At 39.6% G+C, this 14,508-nt stretch overlaps 2 protein-coding genes across 2 annotated transcripts in view; both read right to left on the reverse strand.

Annotated features, from left to right (window-relative positions):
• Window positions 1-5,849, reverse strand: part of LOC122643187 (threonine--tRNA ligase, mitochondrial 1-like) — a 47,203-nt gene extending 41,354 nt beyond the window's left edge. The window contains exon 1 of the mRNA XM_043836843.1: window positions 5,844-5,849. The gene's annotated coding sequence lies outside the window, so the exon portion shown is untranslated. The remainder of the gene's footprint in view (window positions 1-5,843) is intronic.
• Window positions 4,838-12,855, reverse strand: LOC122643213 (phosphatidylglycerophosphate phosphatase PTPMT2-like). Its single transcript, XM_043836862.1, has 7 exons — window positions 12,404-12,855; window positions 12,014-12,289; window positions 10,967-11,089; window positions 9,285-9,378; window positions 7,290-7,372; window positions 7,105-7,194; window positions 4,838-5,392 (listed from the first exon to the last, which is right to left on the reverse strand). Exons 2-7 carry the CDS (start codon window positions 12,221-12,223, stop codon window positions 4,997-4,999), a joined length of 996 nt encoding a protein of 331 aa, XP_043692797.1. The 5' UTR covers window positions 12,224-12,289; window positions 12,404-12,855; the 3' UTR covers window positions 4,838-4,996.
• Window positions 12,856-14,508: the final 1,653 nt, after the last annotated feature.

Raw genomic sequence — 14,508 nt, forward strand, 5'->3', positions numbered from 1 at the left:
CTTTGGATAACTCCTTAATGCCAAGAAGGGAGCTAAAGGAACTTCTAACCGTATGAGGAACATTTCTGCTGAAATGGATCCCACTTTTGGATAGATTAATTTCTTGGCCAGAAAGATCAGAGAAAAGATCAACGATGGCCTTTATTGTCAGAAGATCATCTTGAGTTGCACGGTAGAAAATGAAAACATCATTAGCAAAAAGGAGATGCGAGATTTCAGGGGCTGATCTGAAAATTTTAACTCCCTGAAAGAGGTTTAAATCACGATAAGCAGAGAAGAGTCTGGATAAAACTTCCATAGCCACAATGAATAAATACGGGTTAAGAGGGCAACCTTGGCGAATACCCCTTGAAGCATGAAACAAGTCAAAGGGCTGCCTTCCAACTTGATGGAAAAAGAGGTGGATGTAATAAGAGAATTAATTAGAGAACCCCATTTCTCCCCAAAGCCCAGGAATTTAAAGACAGAACTGATTAAATTCCATTCAATCTTATCGTATGCTTTCGACATATCAATTTTGATAGTCACAAATCCCGTCCTTCCTTTAGTATGATTCAAAAAATGAAATATTTCCTGCACAACAATAATATTATCAGTAATCTGCCGACCAGGGATAAAAATAGCTTGGAAAGGAGAAATAAAAGAATGTAAAACACTTTTAAATCTGTTTGCAACAAGCTTGGAAAGTACTTTATAAGTAACGTTGCAAAGACTAATAGGCCTAAAGTCTCCAACATTTGCCGTCGCCTCAGTCTTAGGAATAAGGCAAATCAGGGTATGGTTAAGCCCATAAGGAATGAAGCCATTATCAAAGAAATTCATTGCTAAATTCAATAAGTCTGGGTATACTAAATCCCAGTATCTTTGAAAGAAGCATGTTTGGAAACCATCAAAACCAGGGGCTTTGTGAGGCCCAAATGAGAACACTACCTTTTTAACTTCCTCAAGAGTTGGGGGGGGGGGGGAAATAAAGGAAGGGACATCCTGATTAGAGAGGGTCAGAGGAAATAAACACTCAACAAAGCTAGCATCTAAAGGGTTTGAGGAGGTAAACACTTTCCTGAGATGTGTAGCAAAGATATGAGCCATAAGTTTGGGGTCCTCAACCTTCTGTCCCTCCACATTCCTAATGAAATTGATTTTTCTTTTCCTCGATTGGTTTTGGCAACAGAATGATAATACTTGGTATTTCTATCGCCAGCTCTGATATAAAGATGTCTTGACTTTTGTAGCCAAAAGGCTTCCTCTGCATCAAAAAACCGTCTTACCTTTCTATCAATCGAATGAAGAAGATCCTGATTAGGTACATGGGCATCAGAACAAGAAAGGAAATTAGAGAAGAATTGATTTTTAAGATCATTGAAATGGCCAAAAACATTCTTGTTCCTACTTTTTAAGGAATTGGAGAAAGAAGCAAGCTTGGAAACAATGGAATCTTGGGGAAGTGAGGTCCAGGAAGAGGTACAAAAGGAGGAAAACTCAGGGTGATAAGTCCAGGCTTCCTGAAAATGGAATAATTTTTTGTAACTAGATCGATTCCCAGAAGTGGTTAGAAGAAGGGGATATGGTCTGAACCCAGGGGAGAGAGTTTAGAGATTGTGGCATGGTGGTAGTGTGAGAACCAAGATGGAGAAACAAAAGCACGTTCAAGACATTCCTTGATAAGTTTAGGGGGTTTTTGTTTGTTTGACCATGTGAATTTGGAGCCATTGGGTTTCTCCTCCTCAAGAGAAAAAGAATTTATGATCTCTTTAAGTAAAAGAGTAGATCCAATGGGGTGAAAAGTGGTACCCCCAAGCTTCTCAGAGCAATCAAGAACTTCATTAAAATCCCCTATTATGCAAAAAGGCTCCTTTAGATCATTTAAAAATACTAGCAGTTGTTTCCGAAAAAGTGAACGGGTTGTCTAATGAGGGGGTGCATATATACAAACTAGCCAAAAAGTGTAAGAACTGCCATCATTAATTTTAATGCAGATAAAATTCTCATAGGTTTGATGATACAGAATATTAATGATGGGGTTAGTTAAGATCCAAAGTCCTCCTTTCTTTCCATGAGAGCTGGAGCTATTTATATAACAGACAGATCTATAAGATGAGATAGAATGTTTCAGCCTAATGCAGTCATGATCCAAATATTTAGTTTCACATAAGAAAATAACATCAGGTTTATACTTAGTTAGGTGAAAAGAGAGACATTTCTGAGTAAATTTGTTATTAAGACCACGGGTATTCCAAGATAATACTACATGGTGACAAAGAAAAAGAAGAGAAACCACGTACAGAAATGAAAACCACGGGGTGGAAAAAAACAATCTAAAAAGGGGACGCCGATTGATATCTCAGATACAGCAAGATAGGCTAAGCAGTATGATAAAAAGGACAAAATAGCAACGGATTGATCAAGGAAAGATCAGAAGAAGGAAAACAAAAGAGGGTGGGGTGGATGGAGTAGACAATTTTCTCATTTTAAGAATAGGTCCTCAAAATTAGGGATGTAAATGGATACAAACCGAATCGACGCATCCGTTCTTAGCATCCGTATCGTTAGAGATATCCGGAAATAATCGATTAAAATCTCGAAAAAATCCGAATACTTAATAATAAAAATTAAGTAAATAATGATTTTGAGGTTTTTGAAGATTCATAGGTTAGAATATGATGAAAGAGAATCTGATCAGAGATATGGATTGAGATGTATAGGTTACGCGAGTAAGATGGTTGAAAATCAATCGATCCCATCGAATCCGTTTAGAGTATCGATCGCGGAAATATCGCTCGATCCATCCGATCGATCGATCCGAATCCGATCCATTTACATCCCTACTCAAAATGGTCTCCCAAGAAGAGCGAAGTCCGAACGTCAGCATCAGGTTAAGAGAAAGCTAAAATGGAAGCAACACCAATGGATAGGTCCACGTCCAAAAGAAAAGACACCGAAACCGAGATGGCAGGGGGTATTACCGCAGAGATAGTAGGAGCAATAGCCTCATTCTTCTCAAAAAGAAGAACCACAGAGATAAATTCCAGTCTTGGTGCCGAGTCATCAGAGCCATTCCAACCAGAAAATTCCCAAACCATGTCAGCAGCGACAAAACCAGATGGAGCACCCGCAAAATCAGACACAAGAGGAACTACCGTGATAACAGGATCAGGAGGATCCACATGGAGCGGAACATCCAAAGGCAAATAAATTACCACCAACACTTCCACCAGGGACCAACTGGTTTCGTATTGGGAAGCCGGTGAAGTTCATCAGTAGAGGCAGGGTTAAGGCTTGCTCAAACAAATCCGAACTTCAGGTCAGTCCCACTCAAACAAGACGCACCAGCAAGAGTAGGGCCAGAGTATACTTCGTCACACAGTCTGCCGCATCTACCACACAATTAAACGGCCTCATACAAGATCACTCCGCGGTAATTACGAACCTTAGAGTGAACACAAACAGGGCGGCGCCATTCGATAAGAAGCAATTGTTGCAACATTTCGAGGCAGCCCCAAATCAGCTTTAAGGTAAATATCCATAACTTTACCCACGCACGATACGAAGCAAACAGGAGATCATCCATAGCATGAGGAACAAGATAAATGATGGCTTTTTCATAGCACCACGGACACCGAGAGAGTGATTTGTCACCAGCAGCCATAGAGTTGGACTCAACGACGAACAAACCTTCAGCAATCCAAGTGATAGATATACATCCAGTGGTTCCCAGAATTAAGCGAGGTGATTGTAACATAAGTCATTAAACGGTTTAGGGAAACCCCCAGAAAAACCAAAAAAACCGGGTGTTCCTTGTTATAGAAGCTACTGAGGTTTCTTCCATATAAAACACGAATTGATCAACTCCTGGTTCAGAGAAAGAGTACCCTCATTCCCAGCATCCGAGAGGCAACTGCTCAGATCATGGCAAGCTCAAGAACTACTCCTCCATGGAGTAGATCACAGGTTGTACAATAGATCGATAAGGTTCATTGCAGGAAAGAGGAGCAGGAGGAAGGGGCTGGCCTTTCTAAAAATAAAATAACTGTCGATTTTATCTCTCGTATTTGGGTCTAAAATGACTTTGGTGGTGTTTTCAATTATTTTAAATAAAAATAAGTTTAAAAAATGATACCAAACACATGAAAAAATAAACAATTGTTAGAAAAATGAAAATGAAAAAAAGATACTGTTTCTTTTCTTCACCGCCTCCTCAACAGAAACACCGCCCCCCCCCCCCCCAAAAAAAAAATAAAAAAAAATTCTTCCCCATATAGAATTTGCTGATCAGGATTCAGGACACAACAAACCATTCCGAAATCGGCTGATCATTCCCAACTTGTGACGTACCAGCCAGTATCAGATACAGGCCAATCCCATAGTTTAAGAATCTTATGCTTCAAAAACCTGTTAAATTTATCGGAGCATCTCTAAAAGAAAATCCAGAATCTACAAGTGAATCCATTCCCAATCAAAAGCAGTACATTCAGAGTCATCCAAACTACCTGAAACGGTCCCCTCTTCAACAAATTGATTCAGCAAATCAGTTATGGTGCCAAGCCTCCTCCCGACATCCCACCACACATTCCGCTACATCTGTACACTGCTTCTGCCATCCCCAAGTCTAACCAACATCAGAATTATAGTCTTGGGGAGGTCCCTGTGTTCCAGACTGCAAACCTATAATAACCCAATTGTTTCTGATTAGCAGAGCTTCACGCTTAAATTTTCCTTCTAGCAAAACTTCGTACTGTACAATTGTTACTTGAGACAGAATCTATGAAATATGTACACATACAACTCACTATAACTCAAACTTGGGGATGGGTTGCAGAAAAACGACCCACAACCTGTGGGCCAATCTATAGCTGACTTTGATTCCATGTCTTGGATTAACAATAAATACAGAAAGACTTTATTATTTGCCCGTCTAATAAAACAGAACCTGAAGAAGAAAAAGAAAAAGAAAAAAAAACCCTTTTATGAAATCTCTTTACACTTTCAGAAGCACTTCTCAATAAACGCGGATGTCCACACCAAGTCCTCGCAATTTATCAGCTACCATGGAACAGCTGCTCTCCCTGCTGAGCTTCTCACCCACCAATTTTGGTTGTGCATGGCATCGAAGCCACAGACATGAAAGCCTTGCCAGGGCTGCCTGACCAGCAAACTGAACCCTATAGACCAGGTTCAGCTCTGCCCACACCTCATTGCCAACAACACTAGAGTCATGGTTCTCATCATATCCATCAAGGTCAGCTTCCGTTATGACTACTACAGAGCCGTCATCAAACGCTGCAAAGTCCTTGCTCAAGGCTGGGGATGCTAATGTATTTACGATTGGATTGTACAAGAAGTGAGAGCCACCACAAGATTTCTTCACCCTGAGATGGTAGTACTCTTGAACAGCCTGCAACTCATCACCCCAATTATAATTAATAAGTAAATAAATGCCATTTATTGCAGTTTATTGGCTTATCCAATCCTTTCTATACCATCTATAACCTATACAAGTTCAAAAGATGGTCCTGACTTTGAAAATCCAAAAGTAACTGTCCTGATCAGAAATCAGTAAATAAGCCACTTCTTTCTTGGTATTTAGCAACCAAGGCACTTTTGATGCAACATAAAATGAAACTACCTCATTTTGAATTCCCACAGCATTATGCATATGGTGATGCTTTCAACAAGTCCTCATCTGGCTCACATTGGTTTGTATTTTTCAATAGTTTGTTTAAAACCTAGAAACAAGAATTACCTATCTCAAGAAAAACTACAAACAGGATAATTTTAGGTTTAAAGAAACAAAGCCACCTTTATTATTTACTCTTATTTTTAATGGAGATGAGCTCCTCTCCCACCAACACCAATTGCAGTTTGATTCAAAGGCAGATCAAAAGGAAAACATTTGATTCCAGGTGGTAACCAAGACAAGCCTAGGATTGTCACAATTGATCAGCCTGCTTGAACATGCACCAGTATACAAAAGGATGTACCCAGTGCAAGAGGCTCCTGCCACTGCAGGGTCTGGGGAGCATGGTTTGTAATCTCGGATTGAATCGGTATCGCCTGAGGCTGATCCCGAGATCAGACCGATCCCTTGACATTTTACTGGAACGGTACCTGGATCGGGATTCTCGTTTGGATCGGCCGATCCGATCCGAGAACTTCATCAATATTACTATATACATAACGATAATATTTAGTCCTAAAGTTCTGATTCCTGTCACTGGTCAGTGCCTCAGTGGTCACTTCAAGACTAGTCATAAAATGACTCATTATATTATTTTATACTTAAATCATGTCAACTTCACACTTCAATATTTACCATAATATATTATATTTATCATTTTTTTTTTGGTAAACAAAATTTTATATTTATCATGTCAAGTGTCAACGTCACTTCAACCCTCTGTAGTTCGAAAAAAGTACACCTACTCCCTCTAGGAGGTGGATGTAATTTTTTCAGGGAGGTAAGCATAAATTTTTTCAATTTTTTTATTTTTTTAAGTTTTTATTTTATTTTTATATATTATTTTGACCGATACTTACCGATACCTCCAATTCGATCAGAAGAATATCGGCCGGTCCAATCTGATATCACAAAATCTACCGATCCTGACCGATACAGGAGCCGATCCATAAAAAAAATGATTTCGAGTGTTTTTGACAGATCCGATACCGATCCGGAAAGGTTTTGGCCATGACCGATACCTGGATTTTGAACCTTGCTGGGGAGGCTCATAATGTACGCAGCCTTATCCCTGCTTTCACAGAGAAGCTGTTTCCCGACTTGAACCGTGACCTCTTGGTCACACTGGAGCAACCTTAACCGTTGCACCAGCCACCAAGGCCCGCCCTCACCATGCACCAGTATGGGTGTATAAAATATGCTGTAGTATATAACATGCAGCACGATACAAAAGTTAAAAAAGGGAAACCATTTCAATAAATGCGGCATCTTAAGCAGACTGATTTCATAAACTCACATATACATGAAACATCGTTCAAAAATATCAACACGAGAATTATGCCATGAGTATCATTTTTGAGTTGAAGGAAACCATACACTCTTCAGTTACATGCAAAGTGAGATTTGAGAATTCAGTAGAATCATCATACCTGCCACTGTGAAGATGCCAAGAGCACCCTCGGTCTAATAGATCTCACATACTTGTATGCAGCATCAGGAGTCATCTGTTTGTGCTGCACCTGCATATGCAACAGGAGAGTAAAATACTAAATATTCATACAGGAAACCTCAAATTAACTAGACATGTATATAGATTTTTAGGTATAGCACAGACCAGGTAACAAAGAACAATGGTTGTACTACGTCCCCGGCCTGCTTTACAGTGAACGTATGTCTTTTTCCCACAAGAAGCATTCTCTTCACAAAAGAAAAACAATAAAAAATACATTAGTAGGCAAACTTGGTGCAAAAGAGAAACCACCAAGAGCAATTTCAAAATGTGCATGACAATGACAACTTTTGATAATGACATAATGATAAGTAAATACTGTCACTTTCATTATTTTTGAAAAACCCTTGCATACCCTAACATAAAGAGCTTTTAGGAATAAGAATATGAGCAATTAAAAGAATGTGTCAAGTTCTAAATACACCTATCGAGGTGTAATTTTGACAGTCCTTCGATTAAAATCTCAATCCATAGAAGGTCGGTTCACTTATTTTCTCCCCTTTGCAAATGAGAGAGAGAGAGAATAATGAATAATTATAGCATGCATACTTAGGTGCAATTTAGGGTCACTCTGGATGTTCCAATTGTGGGACCCACAAGCGACCACTTCCAACAAGAACATGTCCACAGATTGATCAAGACAACGTAAATTAATGGTCTTCTGTTTAAAAATGCATGCCACTAAAGTGGTGATGCAGGAGATATTCCTTGGACCGACCCAAACCCGTTGGGTAATCCATATGAAGATGAACTGGGTCCAATTGGGTTTTTGGGGTTTAATAGTATAGCTTATTTATTTATTTTAGAGTAGATTTATTATTTATTTTAGAGTAGATTTATTCATTGGGTTTATCTTGTGTAATTTTTGTTTTAGCTCTAGTCGGCTAAATATTACAAGAGTTAGAGTCCAGTTTTGGTCTTAGGATTAGGATTAGATGGGTTAGTAGTCTTCCATTTTATCTTTATATACTCTTGTAATCTGTCTTTTATTTTTTCAGATCAGAATTAATGAAATTTGGTTTTCTATTTGTTACCAGAATGGTACGATAGTTACAGGTTGTGAGACCTTCTCCCTCTCTTTTTTCTCTCTCTCGTCTCACTATTCTTCTCTATTCTTCTGTTCTGAACCTTTTCTCCTCCTTTAGGTATCTTCCCACTGTGGAACCCAACCCATATCCTGACCTGACTGCTAAATCACTGCCAGGTTTGGTTTCAGAACTATCCGATCTCCCTCCTATATTCTTCTTTCTACCTGGGATTTTACACCATAATTCCTCTCTTAGGGGCGATTCAAGCTGCCAAGTCTGCAACTGTAAGCTTGTGTGTGCTGTGAGTCTTACTGTGAATATCAGGTCTGACCTGAAGTTTTCCGCCAGACACAGTTTTCATCCATTTAGTGGGATTTCGTCTCTTGTTATTTTGTGTGACCATCAGTTGGGTTCAAGTGGGTAGGAGATTGCAAATCATACCCTAGAGTTTCTCAGGATTTGGATTCAAAGAAAGAGAATCCGAGTGAGTCTTCTATTTCTGGGTTTACCGTTGGCTTTATTTCCTTTTAGAATCGTGCGGGTGAAGGAGATAGTGACAACTTTCTAAATATCACCATATCTCTCTCGTTCCATAAATTCAAAGTCAGTACATCTCTTATATTTGCTTCCAAGTGTGTCCTTGCACAATAAATCTAATTCCTATTACGTCCTATCTTCTTTACCTACCAATTTAACCCTTAGAAAATTCTGGTTATTTACAATTGTGCCACTACATCTTAGATTTGAGCTATCTATTGACCGGGTGGGCCCATAAGCGATCCAATTCGGGTCTTCTAAACCCCGGACCTGCATTAAGTGGTCTAGATAGATGGTCTATCAACAATTTATTTCCAGTGGAACTGTGACTACTGTCCATTCTGTCCTAGTGAATTCCAAGATTGCAATCAGGGATTCTAGTTCCTCTCCTAACTGTTAATTAATGGTGAAAAAAAAGTGAAAGTAACACCAATCTAATTTGGCAAAATTGAGAAATATATGTATGCAGTATGAATAAAACTAAAAGTAAATGTGGAAAGGGGTGGGGAGGGAGGAAAACAACTAAAGGACTTACTGTGTATGAAGTCTACAGCTTTGCTTATATCTCCAAATGATGGAGCGAAAAGGTAATCTCTTGTAGGAATTACCAAATGTTCAATGTCATGAGCCTGGAATAATTTATCAGAAAAACAAATGAATAGATGAACATAATTGCAGCTAGCATTACAGCAACAACAGGTTTCAAAGAAAAGATAAAACAAGACACTAAAAGTGGAACACAAGCAATATGTACATTATAAAGACTATCAAACTTCAACAAATCTCATACATCAACTAAGCTGAGCATCGCAATATGCATGTCTAAAATTTTCACACACTAAAATAGTTGCAAACAGAAGAAACTTCAACAACAATGCTATGAGAACCCCTGGGTCAGCTATCGAGAGGACCCCCAAATGAACTTGCACCACATGGTATCCACCATTTCAAAGTCTTCTTTTCAGGAACTTTTGAATCAATGAAGTCCTATCCAATGTGGAGGTCCTCTAGATGGATAACCCTGGGATCCCCTAGACATTTCCAAACAGCACCTCTAACTCTAAGGGTTATCCACATACTTATGCATGAACCTAGATATTGCAAGACAAATACCTACATATAGAAGGTTGGAACCCATATCTGTCTACGAACTTTACGGTTGGAAGACTCAGCACATTCATGATATGTGATGCATTGGTGCAGAATGGCTACTACATAAATCCCCAACAAGCATATGAAAAAGATGTGAGCTAATAAATATAAGCTATGGAGCTAATAATCAAGCACAAAACTTTGGACAATCATTAATGGTGGTACAACAGAGAAACCACAAGCACAAGAAATAAAATAAACAATAAAATATCAGGGCTAGCAAGACATCCTATCAATCATAACTAGATTGCAATTACTTGAAGCATTCCATAATAAGGACCAACCAACATTGCCCACCAGATGCATCAATGATGGTTAGTAATGTTGCATTTTATTAGATTTAAGCACTAAAAACAAGTACGTGTCACAAAAAATTGCTGATCTCTTTGCTTAATATGGTTGCAAGTTGTAACTTGTAAGAGGTCAGCTTGTCAAATTTAGCCAATAAAAGGCAGGACTCTACAACTAAGTGTTTTTTTTAATAAGTTTTTTAGAAGAAAAAAACACTTCTAAAAATAAAATAGTAACCAAGAAAAAGACCTGTAAACAGTAATTTATAAAGCCATTGCCAATGCCAGGTCAAATCCAAATGAATCATAATGACATTAAGCTATCACAAAATGATTTTACAAAATTTAAGCATTCTCAAAAGGATGGACATCATGAAACTTTTTCCCATCTACCACTACAAGAATACAGATTCTTTATTTGGAGGAAAGCAGTACACATCATCATGGTTTAAATATCAGTATTAGTATCCGTATCAGTATTGGCCGATACTGATACTGATACCGATACATAGCGGCCATATCGAAAGTTTTGCCCTCACTTTTGATATAAAAAAAAAAATCAATTTTTTTGGACAAATTTACTCTCACTAAGAACCATTCCACCAATATGGGATCAGCCAGGTATCTGTATCACCCTGCCAATCCAATATCGATATTTTAAACCATGGTACACATCATACTTAGAAGTAGGTAGAACTAGTTTAATAAAAAATTGGAACAGAGAAAACTGTGCTTCAGATAAAAATGAGATAAAATACCAAAAAGAAATACTCACACGATATAGTGAAGTGGGGACCAACGTCTCATATGGCTCATTTAGAGTGATCACTCCATAAACACCAAGTTGTTTCAGGCGGGGAACATCAGTAGGAAATGGAACAGCACCTAGCAAAATAAACTGAAAAATTCATTTGTTAGCAACCACTAAGAGATTGATGATCATATGAAACTGATGATTCGTAACACAAACAATGCATGAATTACTGAAACATCAAATGTCCCAAAAATAACTAAGAGTTTGCAATACTTAAACCTACTAAAACAGTAATCTGCACTGCAACAAAGTTTACGCTTGAAATCTTTAGACATGGAAACGCATAAAAGATGCTTGTGAGAAATGGATGCCCATTAGGAAAATCACAGATTTCAACCATTGATTGAATGCTAGAGTAGCGACCAAAAATACATTATTTTCACAATCAAGCTTCCCACCACATTTATTGGTAGCAAAGTTTGTTTTAATCATTTCACTAGCTTCATAGAAAGGCCAACCTTGAATCAAGCAGAAAAATCCTCATCAAAAAAGACAAGAGCTGTCAGCTTTTGATTTTATTGATTTGTGGGGCAATCTGTGGCAATAGACATGTTGACTCTTCTGCATACATAGTACCAGTACTAGCATTAGGCCATTAGCCTATTGTGCAGATCCGACCCATTACTTTTGAATTCCTGTCTTCTCTAAATCAACATGAACCATCATCTGGAATCGAATCCCTTAACTGATTTGCCCTCTATCCTCACTCCTTTACTCATCGTTTTGAATTATCAATACGCTTAGAATATTAACTTTTTCCCACCCCCAAGCCCTCTTCATTTCTCTTTCTTTTGAATAAAAATGGTTAGCCTGTAATTTCCCCCCTTTTTCTTCGCAAATCAAATACGAATTAGTAGGCCCTAAGGAGCAAATATAATTGCTAATTGCAGGATATACAGGAAATACCCGTAGAATAAGAAATAACTTCGAGACAGAGAAAGAAAAAAGGACATAGAGATAGGGTCTAATAACAAAAAAGAGGAAAAATGGCACGCATGTATCATGTACCTCATCAACCCTATCCCACCAACGAAATTCCGCCTGACACTTGTTCCGGACAACGTTATAAAACAGAGTTGGGTAGAAAAGAAAACGAGCTCCAACACCAATCAAAGCCCTTTTTGCATCCAAAACAGCAATTCCGCTGCGGGGAGCATCAGCAACCAACCCTTCCTCTCCACTTTCCAACTCCCCTTCCTTCAATTCCTCAATATACATGCCTCCGAACCAATCCACCGACGCTGATCAACCTCAGATTATCCCGAAACCAAAAAGTATTTATCCCTACCAAAGCCTCAAATTGCATGTAATCTTTAAAAAAAAATCCCACCTTCAGTAACAGAAAAACAATAAATTTTACAAATTTAATTTCACATATGTGTAGGAAATAAAACTCACAATTCCCAGGAACCAATAGTTTCCCCCCTCGAAGTCAGCTTCTTTTCTGCGTCAAAAACGTCACAATCCCCCTAGACCGAAGCCAAATCACAATGGAATCAACGAATGACGCCTACAAATTCGACAAGAGATCGAATTCTGATTCACCAAAGAGAGATCGAAGCGGAAACCGAGCATATTCGTCGCCAGATTGCACCGGATCTACCCTCAATCGAAGAAAAAGAAAGAAGTCCTCGTCAACAAGCGATGCCTTATCTGTCCTTCACCTGATCGAATCAAACATTCAAACCTCAAAAGCTTTTAAAGAAAAGAAAAAAAAAACCCCTAGCTTTCTTGGTCCGTCAGGTTCACTCTAATCTTTCTTGCTTTCTCTTTCCCAACAAATACTGAAAATCGAAATAGCGCTCCTCAACAACTACAACGCTCCAACTACACAACCTCTCTCTCCGAGTTCGACAAAGCAGGGAAGCAAAAATGATAAAATAAAGACAAACTGAAACGGAAAGGACGTGAGACTAGAAATGCGAAAACGCCATTCACTTTGAAATTACATTATTACCCCTTTGTCACCGCGTATACAGTTGGGTCCCACATTGACAATGTCGGAATCCAATTACGGTCATCGATAAAGAGGATTCCAGCTCCTCTCATGTGAGCTCAGCTACACATTTCTAACCGTCAAAGAGGAATCTCAGTGCCGACATTTTACCAATCTGATGGTTGCAAATTGTGATAGTAGTACGTTGAGTGTGTTATTACGCACCAACAAGAACATGACACGTGGCATTCATGCCTGATCCTTCCACGTGACGTACTGGGGTTTCGTCAACATAAAGGGTCTGAAATCTGAATGGATTAGATTTTTGTAGCCACGTGTCATACGCATGTTAGAACGTGGTGAGAGCGCTTCCCTACTGGATTTGTTTTTTCCACGGGACCATGTCAGTATAACATCAATTGGTGGGTCCCATGCTGACATCATCAATCATCATCGCTATCTGTTTGGTATTACCTCACTGACTTACATGGTTTTAGTGCACGGTATTGAAACGATTATCGATAACACGGAGAACCGATACCACACTTGGATCAGTTGTATCGGATAAAATTATCTTTTTGTTTTCTTAAAAAATGGATTTTCAAATTGATGAGGCATAAAACATCCCACCTATCAGAGGCTGCCACATGGCCGACCTGACCTCAGTCCGAGAATCGAATTAGGTTGAGCAGGAAATCGGGCCGACCCCATCTCCGATAAGTCACCTGACAGAACCAGACCCGCGCAAGCTAATCGGTGGCTGAGGCCGAGCTCTGAGCCGAGCTCATACAGGTCAGCCATAGACTCCTGGCCGAGCTTACTGCCGAGACCAACCTCTCGGGCCGACCTCCCAGGCCGAGGTGACGGCCAAGGCCGACCTACCATGCCGCCCTCCTAAGCCGACCTCCGAGGCCGAGCCCTCCTCCACTGAAGCTGCCATAGCTCCCCACCGAGGGTCTCCGGGCCACGTTAGCGCATCCCGAGAATCACGGGATAAGGATCGAGCCACGATCCCAGCGCAACACGAAATCACACTCTACATGGACTCTTACCTTAATAAGAACCCGACCCCGAAAATAGCTCTCCACTCCTCTCTACGCGAGAGAATCTTCCGAAAGAAGGACTCCTACCATACTAGGACTCTCCCAACCGTCTCATCTCATCCTCACTCTATAAATACCCAGGTATGGAGCACCATTCCTCATCTTGCTTTTCACTACGCAATTACGCTGTTGCACTGGTGATCTAACTTTAGCATCGGAGAGTCCTAGGCCGGAGCCACACCGACTCTCTTGTGCTCATCACTTGGTCTTCGCAGGCTCATCCGTGGGCGAACCAAGCATCGAAGATTTCCACACGCAACACAAACCATTTTACTCTTTGTCTGTACCGTGCTATCAATAAAGTATCGACACGGTATTGATATCAATGACTAACAAAATCGATACATAGCGGCCATATTGAATGATACGATATCGATACTTAGAACCATGCTGACCTACCAATTTCATTGGTAAAAGTACAAATGGTCTAAATAGAGAAAGCATCAGGTTCATACCACGTCGGA

This window comes from Telopea speciosissima, chromosome 1 (assembly GCF_018873765.1).
Source record: "Telopea speciosissima isolate NSW1024214 ecotype Mountain lineage chromosome 1, Tspe_v1, whole genome shotgun sequence".
NCBI classification, from domain to species: Eukaryota; Viridiplantae; Streptophyta; class Magnoliopsida; order Proteales; family Proteaceae; genus Telopea; species Telopea speciosissima.

Coding starts and splice junctions, on each gene's coding strand:
- LOC122643213 (XM_043836862.1), bottom strand. CDS start 12,223: ATGTATATTGAGGAATTGAAGGAAGGGGAGTTGGAAAGTGGAGAGGAA. Junction 7,373..9,284: donor AGCTGTAGACTTCATACACA/GTAAGTCCTTTA, acceptor TCTTTTGTGAAG/AGAATGCTTCTTGTGGGAAA. Junction 7,195..7,289: donor CCATTGTTCTTTGTTACCTG/GTCTGTGCTATA, acceptor TTGCATATGCAG/GTGCAGCACAAACAGATGAC.